We start from the raw sequence: 13,240 nt of genomic DNA, 5'->3' as shown, positions 1-13,240 counted from the left end.
CTTTTTCTCTGGACAACATTCATTATTTCTGTCAAATCTGGAAAGCCTAAGTTAACCTGTGGGTCTCCTAGGTCTTGATCTTGATCCTACACCAAAGAGTTTGTGTTTTCTTTAGCTGAATTTTGATCATATTTTCATTACTGCTAAAGATGTAACCACTCCTTTTTGGCTGGAAACATCTGAATTCCTTCCTCCTGTGAGCCTCTAGTGTTTCTAGCCTCTTCTATGAGTAGAATCCACTCAGTGTGAGAGAATGGGAAGGAGGGGCTGCCCTGTTCGTCCCTAGCCCAGGTAAAATCTTTCTGGTTTTCTCAACCCACCATCACTGAAGATGTGCTCAGTTTCCTAATTGGAGTTTCTAATAGTTTGAGTAGATTCCTTTAATTCTGGGTGACTGGACACAGTAGCAGCAGCTCAATGTAGGGGTTAATATGCTGAATGCCAAGTGGAGCAAAGGAGTAGGGAGAAAGGTGAGAAGTACTCCAGGGAATGTGTGCCCCATCTGAAACTTGACATCTCCCCTGTTCTGAGTGGGGCAGGCTTATCTCTCGACTGCTTTATCATGAGAGGTGATGAGCACCACCTGAGCCCAAAGTGTTCCTGGCCCGGCAATGTGCTGAGTACTTGTTAGCTGTACAGGCAAGAAGGCGCCCTGAGCACTACAGGGATCAGCTGGTTTGTGCCACTTTTGACTCTTTGCAGGCCTCAGGGCATCTGCCTGGCTCTTACCTCCCTTCCCCTTCAGTCACTGCCTGTGCTGCTTACTGGCAGCTTCATATCCAGCTTTTGTTACTGGAAACCAGTTCTTCTGCTGGACAGACAGTGCTCCAGGGCACTGACCTACCCAACTGAAAGTGAGGGTGTCTGTGTTTAGGCCTGCAAAAGAGCTTCCTGGACTCGGGATACCGGATCCTGGGAGCAGTGGCCAAGGTCAGAGAAGCCTTCCAACCTCAGGAGCCTGACTTCCCGCCTCCTCCGCCAGACCTTGAACAGCTCCGAGTAAGTAGATTCAGAGAGTTTGGGAGAATTGAGCAGCAGGGTGTCGGGACTGTAGCAAGAGAGAGGTAGGCTGTTCTGGAGCCTCGGTCACTAGGTAGCTTTGTTTAACTTTTACTTGAAGCTCAGTCAGAGGCACAACTCGACTTTCATTCTTGAATCTGGCGGGGTATTAACCGAGTGCTTATGCATGGCGTGTGCTGGGTAAGTGGGGGTCTTTGGTGTTGGCCTGCTCTAATGGGAAGTGACTGGAGCAGAGGAGCTGGCTGTGGTAAGTGTGGATGTGATGAGTGATGAGTTAGTTAGTGGGGCAAGTTAGTGAGGAGTGGGAAAATAATCTGCACAGTTTGTGGTGAGAATTTATGTGTTCCCAGTTGATGATGACAAACCTGAGGTGGTTAGACTCTTGTGTACATTCTTCTTTCCTTCATTTGACTTTTTTTAGTAGCAAAAGTAATAAAATCCTTTTTTTTTTAAAAAAGTTAATTTTTCCCTAACTATAATTTTAAATCTTTTGATGCCCCAGAAAGTACCATGAATTTTTTCTTCCATAGGTAAATGGTTTAGGGGGAGGAAAGCTGAGCAATAGCTTGCAGATACAAATCCTAGAATCAGAAATAGTCATTATTTTTAGACATTTTCTCTGACAGTATTGGAAATAGCTTGTCCTTGGGAATAGCTTATCAAGGCAATAATTTGATTTACTGTCCCTGATATACTTTCCCATATTTAATATCCCAAATTTACTTTTCCATATTTAAGTTTCTAAGTTTGTTGAGGACAAAATTGGGTCACTGTGCCCATAGCTAATGAACAGTGCTTCCCTAGCCTTCAACGCTTCTTTTTTGATTTGACTTGATTCTTTTCAACTGGGCTGTTGGTGGGTGGCTAGGGAGGGCTATTCTGGGGCATGGATTCTTATGTGATCAATAGAGTCCTGACATTTGGAATCAAGAACTTAGAGGTCATTTGGTCTAGATATTCCTCACTGATAAACCCTTTGAGAAACCCAAGGCCCAGGGGAGAAGTTGTTGCTTATGCAGCTGCCCGTCAACAGAGTCAGGACCAGAACTTAGATCTCGTTTGAGGATCCTTGGCCCAGTAGGGCTGTGCGTGCCTCCCTGGGATATGTCCAAAACAGTAGGTGCTAACTTTTTGTGGAGAAAAAAGGAAGAAAATATGCTTCTGTTGAGATTGAAACAGGTGGTCCTTATGATCAGTGTGGATGGTCTTAAATGGAGTGAATGTGGGTGGCTTTTTTGGGGATGCTTTTTAAAGGAAAGGAAAGAATTCTGGTGGGGAGTAGTTCCTAGAGCTTTACTTACAACCTGGTAATTCTTTCTTAGCTGACAGATGAGCTTGCTCCTCCCAAACCACCTCTGCCTGAGGGTGAGGTCCCTCCTCCCAGGCCCCCACCACCAGAGGAGAAGGATGAAGAGTTCCCTGAGCAGAAAGCTGGGGAGGTGATTAACCAGCCAATGATGATGGCTGCCAGGCAGCTCCATGATGAAGCTCGCAAATGGTCCAGTAAGGTAAGTAATGAAGCTCTTCTTGCTGAGAAAGGATGAAGAGCCATGTACACAGCCCAGGAAGTCTATTTGGAAAATCACCCTCTCTCTGCTTTGGTTCCTGTTATTGCCAATAGCACAATCCTCTTCTTTCTTGTGGTTTAGTGAGATGTTTCTGGTACTTGATGGTTTCTCCTTCTAGCAGCTAAAGTGAGAGCTAGGATACCTTAGTTAGAGATGAAAGTTCTTTTCCTTCTGTCCTCTAGAGTGTCAGCTGCCCTGATGCTGGACATTTGGTCTCTTAGAAATTGCTCTTCTTTCTTGGGGTCACTGAATGTTTTTAGATGCTCTCGTGCTAATTATCCACACTGCAAACATGGCACAGTCTTCTGTAGGCTCTGCTATAGCTACATGAAATATTTGCATTTTCCTTCTCTTTTCTCATAGAAGCAGGTAGATTGGTGTCTTAGAAGCCATGTGCTTTTTCCCTTTCTCAGAATCATCTTACCCCTCAACTCAAGACAGCTCCAGGCTAACTCCTACTAAACAATCTGGAAGTGTAAATATTAACATGGTTGGTGAAAATTTGGATGCTGCAGCAGTCATGCCTCATGAATGATGAAAAGTGAGTGGTAGCTTTTCTAGACAAGAGCTAAATATTATTGTTAACCCTGCAGTGGAAGGTGGTTCGAAGTCAGTTCTAAACTGTTTCTACCATGAACCTACATCTTTATTCCCAACATCTATTGGACTTTGTTCATTTCACACCTTCAGCCACCTCAAGCTCTTGTATTGAATGTAGTTCCCCAGGGACCTCCTGCACATGCAGCTGATCTTGGTTTTTTTCAGGCTGGGAATTTGACCTTGGTTTGTTTGGTTGGTTGTTTTTTTCCGGTACGCAGGCCTCTCACTGCTGTGGCCTCTCCCATTGCGGAGCACAGGCTCCGGACGCGCAGGCTCAGCGGCCATGGCTCACGGGCCCAGCCGCTCCGCGGCATGTGGGATCTTCCCGGACCAGGGCACGAACCCGTGTCCCCTGCATCGGCAGGCAGACGCTCAACCACTGCGCCACCAGGGAAGCCCTACCTTGGTTTTTTAACTCTGTATTTTTCTGCACTGTTAGCTGTGAGCCCAGGTTCCAAGAAGGAATGGTGACCTTGCTGGTGTTGGACCTGACCCGTGGAATCACTTATAATCATCTCTCTCTAGCTGGGGCATGCACACCCCTGGGACCATTAGCAGAGTCCCAGTGCACATGGGGAGTGGGGTGGGGGTGATAGTGAAGGTTGGTTTTACTCAAAGATTTTTTTTTTTTTTTTTGCGGTACGCGGGCCCCTCACTGCTGTGGCCTCTCCCGCTGCGGAGCACAGGCTCCGGACGCGCAGGCTCAGCGGCCATGGCTCACGGGCCTAGCCGCTCCGCGGCATGCGGGACCCTCCCGGACCGGGGCACGAACCCGCGTCCCCCGCATTGGCAGGCAGACTCTCAACCACTGCACCACCAGGGAAGCCCTACTCAAAGATTTTAAAGAACATATTTATTTGTTTGTTTGGCCGTGCCACGCAGCTTGCGGGATTTTAGTTCCCTGACCAGGGATTGCACCTGGGCACCCGGCATTGAAAGTGCCGAGTCCTAACCACTGGACCGCCAGGGAATTCCCTAAGGAAAATTTAAATTTCTTTATAAACCCAGATACACTCTAAGTTATGGATGTTAAAAATAAAAGTACAAAACATTTCAAATCTTTATTTCTTACACTCTTTTCTTTTATATTGATATCTTGCCCACATTTTAAATAAATGTACTTTTGAACTTAAAAAAAATAACAGATACATTGTGCAGTGGAACACAAAATATACATGAATTTAAAGACAAACATAAAACTTAAGGGGCAGACAGCATTGGCCTACATGTTTATCCCACTCTGCCATTTGTTGCCAAAAATCCGTAGGTCTGACTGTCTCTGGAGGTTTGGAGCATCTGGGGATTGCTGACTTTGAGCTGTGTGAAGTCAGGAGCTATTTGAACCATGTGTTTAGGGAGGACGGATGGTGGTATGTGTTTGTGTATCTGTCGGTCTGCTTTGTACTTTGGGACTCTGAACCCCAGCAGAAGTGGGCTGGCCTCTCCTCTAAAGAATGGGGGTGAGTTGAGTCCTGGTTGAGACAGTTTAGGTGAAAGGATTTAGAAGGTACCCAAACCCCTTGTTGGCCCTGAATCCTCCAACTTAATAGTCAGTGTTTGGAGGCAGGCTTCCTGTGCGGATTAAGACTTTCAGGAGTTGTAGCAACCTCAAATAAAATTCCACACAAACTCTTACTTCCTCTTGGTTAGAGATGTTTGATATAAAGAACCTGTGTTTGCCATTCTTTATATAAGTGGTTCGGCTTCATTGGGGCAATTCCTTTCATTCTCTTTCCCCCTTAGCCTATTTTCAGCATCTGATCTCTCTTGCTTCCTTCCTGGCCTTTCAGAATGCCCATCCCTGGTATTAAATTAATTCTCTCCCCCATCACGGGTCCTGTTTTCTCATGCACACCAGTTTTGAGCTCCTCTGAACTCTGCTTTGGTCAGTTGACAAGTCCATGTGTTATCTTATCTGTGAAATATCAATAAATTGAGTTTGGGGTAAGTGCAACTGGAGAGATTCAGGGTGTACCCGAAGAACAGCTTTCTTAGTCAGCTAGTTATGGATGCAATGTGAAATTGTGAAGTGTTGTCTCTGTAGACCTTAGGGAGAGCTGCTCTGAAGTGTGGGTTTTCCCTAAGGTGGTTGCTGGATGAGATGTCTTCTTGAGGCTCCTTCTAGCTGGGTGATTGTGGGGTATTTGATAAGTCCTCTTCACTCACCATTGTGTTTTTCTTGCCTCTTTCCTGGTTTGATATCTGTTGCCTCAAATTTATCATTTTCAATTCTGGAAGTTTTAACCCCTGAAGGAAATAATCTGTGTCTGGCAGCTGCAGAGCTGACCCAAGACACTTTCTGTTTCCTGGAAGCTGTAGAACAGCGTTCATATGAGCCAGCAGTTGTTCACATTGTTCTGTTCAAAGCAACTTGTGTGGTTCCACTTACATTTTCCCTCTGGATTCCTTTTAAAGTTAATAAGTTACTATTGTTTGGCTTCTCAAAAATGTTCTGACCTGAGAATTACTCTTTGGTAGTAAGTGTATACAAAAGGAATGCCACTTTCTTTCTTTGTATAAATAGTTCTCTGGAAACCGTTTGCTACTGGCGTAAGCGTCTTTCCTTTACTGTGAACAAGGCCGGTGCCGGAGGCTGAGAATTCCCCCTTCTGTGGAGCTTGGTTCATCTGACTCCTGGAGAGTATCCATTTTCTTTCCCATCCTAGGCAAACTTTGGTTACTAAACCGGCTGAAGCTCAGTTGCCCAAGCCCTACTGCTCTTACTAACACTGTCCCTGTTTCTCACCCTTCCTGCCATCGACAAAGCCGGGTAACCCAGCCGCTAAGGTGGGTATAAGTGCTGTAGCTGAGGCAGATGCGGCTGACGCTGTTGGGTCCCCTGTCCCCCCTGACATGGAAGACGATTACGAACCTGAGCTGCTGTTAATGCCATCCAGTCAGCCGGTCAACCAGCCCATTCTGGCAGCGGCTCAGTCATTGCATCGGGAAGCTACCAAGTGGTCTAGTAAGGTACTGATTAGCGCCCCCAGCTGGGGCTGCCCCATATGCATCTGGCCATGTGCAGCCTTGACACATTGCATCACTCATGATCTGTGCGGGTCCTGTGAGTCTGAGCCGGGCGGGCATCTGTCTGTCTGCACCTTGTTGTTAGGACTGGCTTCACAAGTTTGATAGGTCTGCTAATGCCAGATTAACTGGATTGCATTTATGTTTGGGAGTTAGAGATGGGGTCACTTTTTGAAAGGATTCCTTTTCTTACTGACCTTGTGGCCCATATTGGAACCTTAAACCCCTTGGGAAGCCGTGGATGCCTCTCAGTGACTTTCAGGTCAGGAATCATTGTAGACCATTAAGAGGTCATCTGGCCTGATCACTGGACTTTGCCTGTCCCCCACCTATGCCCCCTCCCCGCTGACCTCTCACTGTTGGCTCAGGCAGAGTTGATCAGCGTGAGAAGTGTTTCTGGGGAGGGCTGCTTGCTGTCCTGCACTTGGCTGTGGGGCAGATGCTCCCTTCATGGGAGTCCACGGGGAAGGGGGCTTCACTGACTGGCTTGTTCAGGCGTTTCAGTGGGAGAGGGGGTGTGAGTTGGGATCAGATAGCGCTCAAGTCTGCAGGACAGGAACCAATGGAGCTTTGGCCTTAGGGAGTGGGGGATGGGGGCAATCACTTTTTTCCCTTTGAAGGTGGCATGTTGCAAGAAGAAAGGGTTTGAAGAGCGATGGGTAATAAATAACTAACCCTGGCACTACACTGTCCTCTAACCAAGGTCATGAAATCCTGGAATGATCCCAGGTCTGCACTGGAAGAGGTGGGCCCAGCCAGCCTTGTCTAACATACCCCTATTCTCATGAGTTCTTCCCATGCCTGTGTTCTCTCTGGCCTCAATTGCTGCCCAAGATGTTATACACCCTCCACCGTAAAAGATCAGCCACGTCACGGTGCCTGTGGAGGTTTCTCACAGAGCACCCTGCAGTGGCATGGTTTGTGTATGTCTCACTGCATTGTCTAGAAATTGTAAAGCATGAGGGGAAAAATGTGTAGAGCCTGGCCTTTTAGGTAGTTTTGAACATTGCATTTGTTATTTTTGGTTGTTATCAGCCAAAATATCAGCCTTTTGAAGGCATAAAGTAAATTACTTGTACATTTCCTTATTATGACCCATGAGGGTTTTAATGAACCAAAATGCCCAGTGTAAGATAAACTGCTGTTAGTTGGAGTGAGGGTTACATTTACGGCTTGACTCACGATTTTTATTTTCCCAACGCCTCCCCCGGCATCTTCTTAACTGTGAAGGTTTCTTTAATTGAAGCCACTTAGCTGAGAGGACTGAAGAATTGATTCTTGGCCTTTTAAAATGTGAAAAATTAAAATAATATGTTCCTTTAGGCTGAGAGTACAAACAAGAGGCAGTAGAGGGAGGGCAGGAGCAGACTTAGGTCAGAAAAAATTTTTTTTCACCAAGGCTGATAGTTACTTGGTTTAAATTCTAGTTCAGCAGCAACAATCATTGGCTGCTGTTTGTAACAAGGGTAAGGATAAAGAGGATGATTTCAGCATCTGGAAAGGCTCATCTGTATTTTTCCCTTCAGGCCAGCTGTACTGCTTTCCCCCCACAGAAAGGAAAATGCCTGTTTAACCAACTTCTTGGGCCCATCCCCAATTTATTGACATGATTAACCTGGAAATGCTGAAATGCTTGTTTAGTGCTATGCCTGGGGCTCACATGTTGCCCTTTCAGATTAATATCCAAGTCTTCCTTTTTTGGTCCGGTGATCTCTCTCTCTCTCTCTCTCTCTCTGTCTCTCACTGAGTACTGGGGTGAGTACCCTGGCTCACTCTTCCGTTTATTTCTCCTGTGCTGTATCTATATCACTCAACAATAGTCTGTATACCTTCTTCTCACCCCCCCAGAGGGCTGCTAGAGCAGCAGGCTCCCTCCTCTCTTCTCTGTGCTTCTACTTCCTTCCCTAACTTGGCCAGAGTATGGGCTGAGCTCACACTGTATCTTGCTTCTCTCTAGGGCAATGACATCATTGCAGCAGCCAAGCGCATGGCTCTGCTGATGGCTGAGATGTCTCGGCTGGTCAGAGGGGGCAGCGGTACCAAGCGGGCACTGATTCAGTGTGCCAAGGACATAGCCAAGGCCTCAGATGAGGTGACTCGGTTGGCCAAGGAGGTTGCCAAGCAGTGCACAGATAAGCGGATTAGAACCAACCTCTTACAGGTACTCAGGAAAAGTGTGTGTGTGGCGGGGGGCGGGGGGGGGGGCAGGGGGTAGGGTGAAAAGCAGGAGAGAGAAAACTGGGTGAGCAAGGAGGAGGTACTTTAGAATGGGAAGAAATAGCAGAAAGGGGAAATACACGTGTATTTGGGAAAGACAGATACAGGCAAGTTTATTTCTGAATCAAATGAAAGAATTTTAATGCTTCCATGTCTGGACAGAAGGACTATACTGATCCTAGGGGTAAAACAATTGGAATCCTGCTGCTGATTTACTGAATGCTTTCTGCATGCCAGCCACTGAGAATACAGAGGTGAATTAAGTCTCATCCTCAGGGAGCTTGTGGATAAGAAAAATAAAGAAACATACTAAATTAAATTTTCTTTTCAGGTATGTGAGCGAATCCCAACCATAAGCACCCAGCTCAAAATCCTGTCCACGGTGAAGGCCACCATGCTGGGCCGGACCAACATAAGCGACGAGGAGTCTGAGCAGGTATGTGCTTCTGATTTCTCGCCAGCAGCTTCTATTCCACTTGATAGCAATTCAGTTCAGCCTTGAGGAAATTTTAACTGTGAAATGGGTATTCAGTATGTAGGATGGAGTCTTCAGTTCTCTCAGAAGGGCATCTATGTTGGAGAGATCATCAGAAATTTGGAAAGGGAAGTAAAAAGCTCTTGTGCAACTCTTGTCATTTTACAGCTGAGAAATTGAGGCCTTGGGAGTGAATCAGCAGCAGTTAGGACTCTCTACTTGGTTCTTTTCCTCCCTGGAATAGGTTTGGCTCTCTCGAGGCCTCCAATGCCTGTTCAGTCCTGCTCACTCTATCCTTCTGGCTGGAGAATTTCTGCTTCCTTGTTCTCTGGGTGATAAGTACCTCAGGGAGGATGAATAGCGTAGGCTTTTCAGGGGCATGAGGTGGTTAGGCCTGTGCTGAGGCTGAAGTGACATCTCAGACGAGGTGCTTCTCTTTTGGTTTCTTTGACAGAGAATGAAATAAAGATGGTGGGAGTGTTTGCTTAAGTGTTTCTTGTATGTATCTCGGCAGTCACAGTTTTTTCTCTCCCTGCCTGCTGGGAACGTGGCTCAGGTCTTCTCAGAAAGCCCTCATTTGAGCACCTCTTCCTCTCATTTCTTCTCTAGTAGTCTCTGCTATGAGCCAGACTTAACAATTTCTTCTTATGGAAGGTAGCACATCTTTTGTTGAACTGCTCAGACAAGGCTCATCATGCAATGGGATATGTATGTGGCACTGTATTACATACTATGTAGGGGAGTTAACAAAATACACACAATCCCTCTCCTTGTCCAGGCCAGGAGATAGAGGTTAGGAGCACTTTAGAGGAACAGGGAGGCTACTTCTCTTGGTGTCAGTAGTGCTACCTTAACTACCATGGTTTAATTCAACAGCTCTCACCATAACCCTCTCTTCTCCCAAACCATGGGAACTGGATTTTAACCTTTAACTTCCATGTGTTCTAGGCAGGGTTTGGGCACTAGGCTATTTCCTGTCATGTGATCTCTCCTGCCCCAAGAAAAGGAAATAGAAAAAACAGGGAAGAAAGGGTAAGACTCAGAGTTTCCAACCTTATCATTTAATCAATTAGCCAACAAAAATGTATCTTGGGAGTATCTACTATGTTCCATTAAATATTCCAGTTAAAAAAAAAGAAAGAAACAGTGTGGTAGAATGGAAGAAACACAGGATTGCAAGTCAGAAGTTTTGAGGCTCATCCTGACTGTTGTGTGAGTTGGGCTGGCAAGTCTCCGAATCACGCTGGGCCTCAGCCTCTTTGTTGACCAAGCGAAAAGATTAACTGATTGGGAATTCTAGTCCATAGTTATGCCTCTCAGAGCCCATGAACCCTCTGAAATTGCATGTACAAATTTTGTGCACGTGAGCAATTTTTTCTGGGGAGAATCCACAGCCTTCATTAAACCCTCAAAGGGTCTACAGCTCAAAAATATTTAAGAATTAAAAAAAAAATTACTGAGTTAATGGATTGATAAGTTAGTTACTAGTGTGATCTCAGTCCTGTATTTTGTATGTTTACAAGATTTACTTATTTAGATTTTCATGGATTTATAAGGTGGTTGGTTTACTTGGTTAGTTTTTCATGTGTTAATTAAATGTTTATGAAATGCCTCGTGACAGGCACTGACGTAACACTAGGGTACAGCAGAGAACAAAATTGACCAAAATTGCTGCCCTCATGGAACTTAAATTTTAGATAAAACATCAGATAAACAACCTAGGTAAAACATACAGTACATCAATTAGTGATGGTAAGTTCTGTAGAGAAAAGTGAAGAAAGAATTGGAGGATGAGGCATGCTGGGAGTTGGGAAGGTGGTTTGTGATTTAAAATAAGGTGAGCAGGAAAAGCCTCAGCAAGGTGACAAATGGGCAAGGATCTGAAGGAGGTGAGAGGTGAGCCATGGGATAACTGGGGGAAGAGCATTCTAGGTAGAGGGGACTGCAGAAGCCCGAGGTAGGGGCTTGTTTGAACACCAGGAAAGGAGTATACACTAGAAGCCACCTAAGGGTACAGTATAAAATCAGTGATGGTCCAGTTTTGGGTTCTTTTTGGTGATCCAGCTATAAACCACCAGTGATGTGACAAATACAAGGGATGCCAGGTACAGGTAGGGTAAACTGCATTGCATTCCTGGCTTAAGCCTGTTTCAGAGGCAGGGCTCCATCAGCGACTGTGAGTAATGGAGAGCTCCTCTTTCCTTACAGGCCACAGAGATGCTGGTTCACAATGCCCAGAACCTCATGCAGTCTGTGAAGGAGACTGTTCGAGAAGCAGAAGCAGCTTCAATCAAAATTCGAACAGATGCTGGATTTACACTGCGCTGGGTTAGAAAGACTCCCTGGTACCAGTAGACACCTGGTTGAACCTGGCTAACACAGAAGCCCCTGCTGAACAGAATGAAAATGATCGGAGTCCCAGGAGCCACCCAAGATTACTGGGGGGTTGAAAGCCACATCTTGGCCTGACATAACAGAAAGGAATGGGGCCTCTTCACATTAGAAAACATTTATACTCTTGTCATGGACACTTTGAAATGTGTCTCCTTATAAAGCCTGTATTCTCGACCACGGCTTTACTTGTGCACACTCTGTCCCAATAGGCAGACGGGGTTTCTAGCCCATGGACTTCACATAAACTCAGAATCCAAGAGTGAACACTAGCCAGACATCCTGTTCTGCGCTTGTTCCCTAAAGGACAGTTCCCTTTCTGCCCCCGTCTCCCCATTCTTTCCGCCAGGCTCCCAAGACCCAGGGCCCAGGCAAATCAGTTAAGGAAATCACTGTGCCTCCAAAATTTTTGGGGCTTTCCATGTTGCTGCTGACCCTGCCTGCCTTCCCTGGCTGTGCTACCTTGGTCCTTTTCAGGAGTGACCTTCACTGTTGCAGGGGAAGGTGGCCTCTGGGGAGCCCCAGCATGTGGGGCCTGGATTCACTTCCTGCCCTTCCCCAATTTAATCCTTCTAGTTTCCCACAGTACAAAACCAAATTTCACTTTGTCAGGAGGAAATCACCAAATCATGTGATTCTGTCTTTACCTCTTTCCAGAGCAATGTCTGTGCTAGGGAAACCTTCCGTCCCATATCCTGCCTCGGCCTGCCAAGGTAGCCATCCCAAGAACACACTGTGTGTCCTGGTGCTCTCTGCCACTGGAGAGGCAGAGTGGCCGGGGCGTGGCCCTGCCCATCCTCCCAGCAGGGCCACTCCCAGGCACTCCACGCTTTGTCACTGCCTGCAGAGATCTATGCTGAGGCCTTATCATTCATTCTTAGCTCTTATTGTTCTTTCTGAGCTGAAATGCTGCATTTAATTTTTAACCAAATGATGTCTCCTGTCCTGGCTTTTGTATTCTTCCCACACCCTTCCTAAACAAGGTTTTAAAGATATATGTTTGTTCTATAATTTTGAAAGATCGTTTTTATCCTTTTGAAATTCAGTCCTAAGAATTGGTGCTTGTCCCCAGGAGTGTCTAATGGAAAGGCAGTCCTGTCTGAAGGACACTGCCTACCTAAGGGAGGTGGTACTTGCAGACTGGAATTCTGGCACTGCTGGGGATGAATCGATGGGAAACAGTCCTCAGTGATTCCTACCTCCCTCAGCCAACAACAGCCAAGCCCCTTGCATCCTACCCTCCCTCCTTAAGTACAGTTGTTCAAAAGAGTAATGGGTATAATATTTAATTATCACCATAGTAAGTTTCCTATTAGCAAAGTGAGAGAAGGCAATTTTTCCTTTCTTGTACTTACCACTGCTGTCTAAGCATTCCCCAGTACATGAAACTATACTTCTTCCCAAAGCCAGAACTGGATGAGTAAAGGAGTAAGAACCCTTGCCTGAATGTCCTCCCCACCTCCAGTGTGTGTTAGACCCTAACATCGAATGTGTAAAACTTGTCTTAAGTTGGTACTGTACACTCAGGCTTCCTCTGTTTTCTTTTAACTGATGATTATTTTCAAGGCCCTCAGCATCCTTGTATAGTTGCTTACCTGATATAAATGCAATATTAATGCCTTTAAAGCATGAATCTATGCCAAAGATCACCTTTTGTTTTACTAAAGACTACTTAGAGGAAGTAAGAAAAATCATGTTTGCTCTCCAAGTTCTTCCAGTGTTTTGAGACACTGGTTTACACTTTATGCCAATGTGCTTTTCTCTAATATCAGTGCTCAAGACACAGTGAAGCAAATTAAAAAAAAAAAAAAAATCCCTGAATGCTGATTAGACATCACTAAAAAATTACATTTATAAGCTAGGATTTGTTATATGCAAATATTTTCTGCCTCTTCTGTTTAAAACAATAAAGTACATTTATATAAATAATGCTTTAAATGAT

The 13,240-nt window shown here is 45.5% G+C and overlaps 1 protein-coding gene across 2 annotated transcripts in view; it reads left to right on the top strand.

The window, feature by feature from the left end:
- VCL (vinculin) overlaps nt 1–13,174 on the top strand; it is a 101,762-nt gene extending 88,588 nt beyond the window's left edge. The window contains exons 17-22 of one of the 2 annotated variants that reach the window (XM_079900685.1): nt 875–999; nt 2,343–2,528; nt 5,955–6,158; nt 8,173–8,376; nt 8,764–8,868; nt 11,116–13,174. In XM_079900685.1, coding sequence (XP_079756811.1) covers nt 875–999; nt 2,343–2,528; nt 5,955–6,158; nt 8,173–8,376; nt 8,764–8,868; nt 11,116–11,262 — 971 coding nt within the window. In that variant the 3' untranslated portion in view covers nt 11,263–13,174. The remainder of the gene's footprint in view (nt 1–874; nt 1,000–2,342; nt 2,529–5,954; nt 6,159–8,172; nt 8,377–8,763; nt 8,869–11,115) is intronic. The other variant, XM_079900684.1, reaches the window with a different exon arrangement.
- Nucleotides 13,175–13,240: the final 66 nt, after the last annotated feature.

This window comes from Stenella coeruleoalba (assembly GCF_951394435.1).
Source record: "Stenella coeruleoalba genome assembly, chromosome: 16".
NCBI classification, from domain to species: domain Eukaryota; kingdom Metazoa; phylum Chordata; class Mammalia; order Artiodactyla; family Delphinidae; genus Stenella; species Stenella coeruleoalba.
This window is presented reverse-complemented; position numbering and strand designations above follow the sequence as displayed.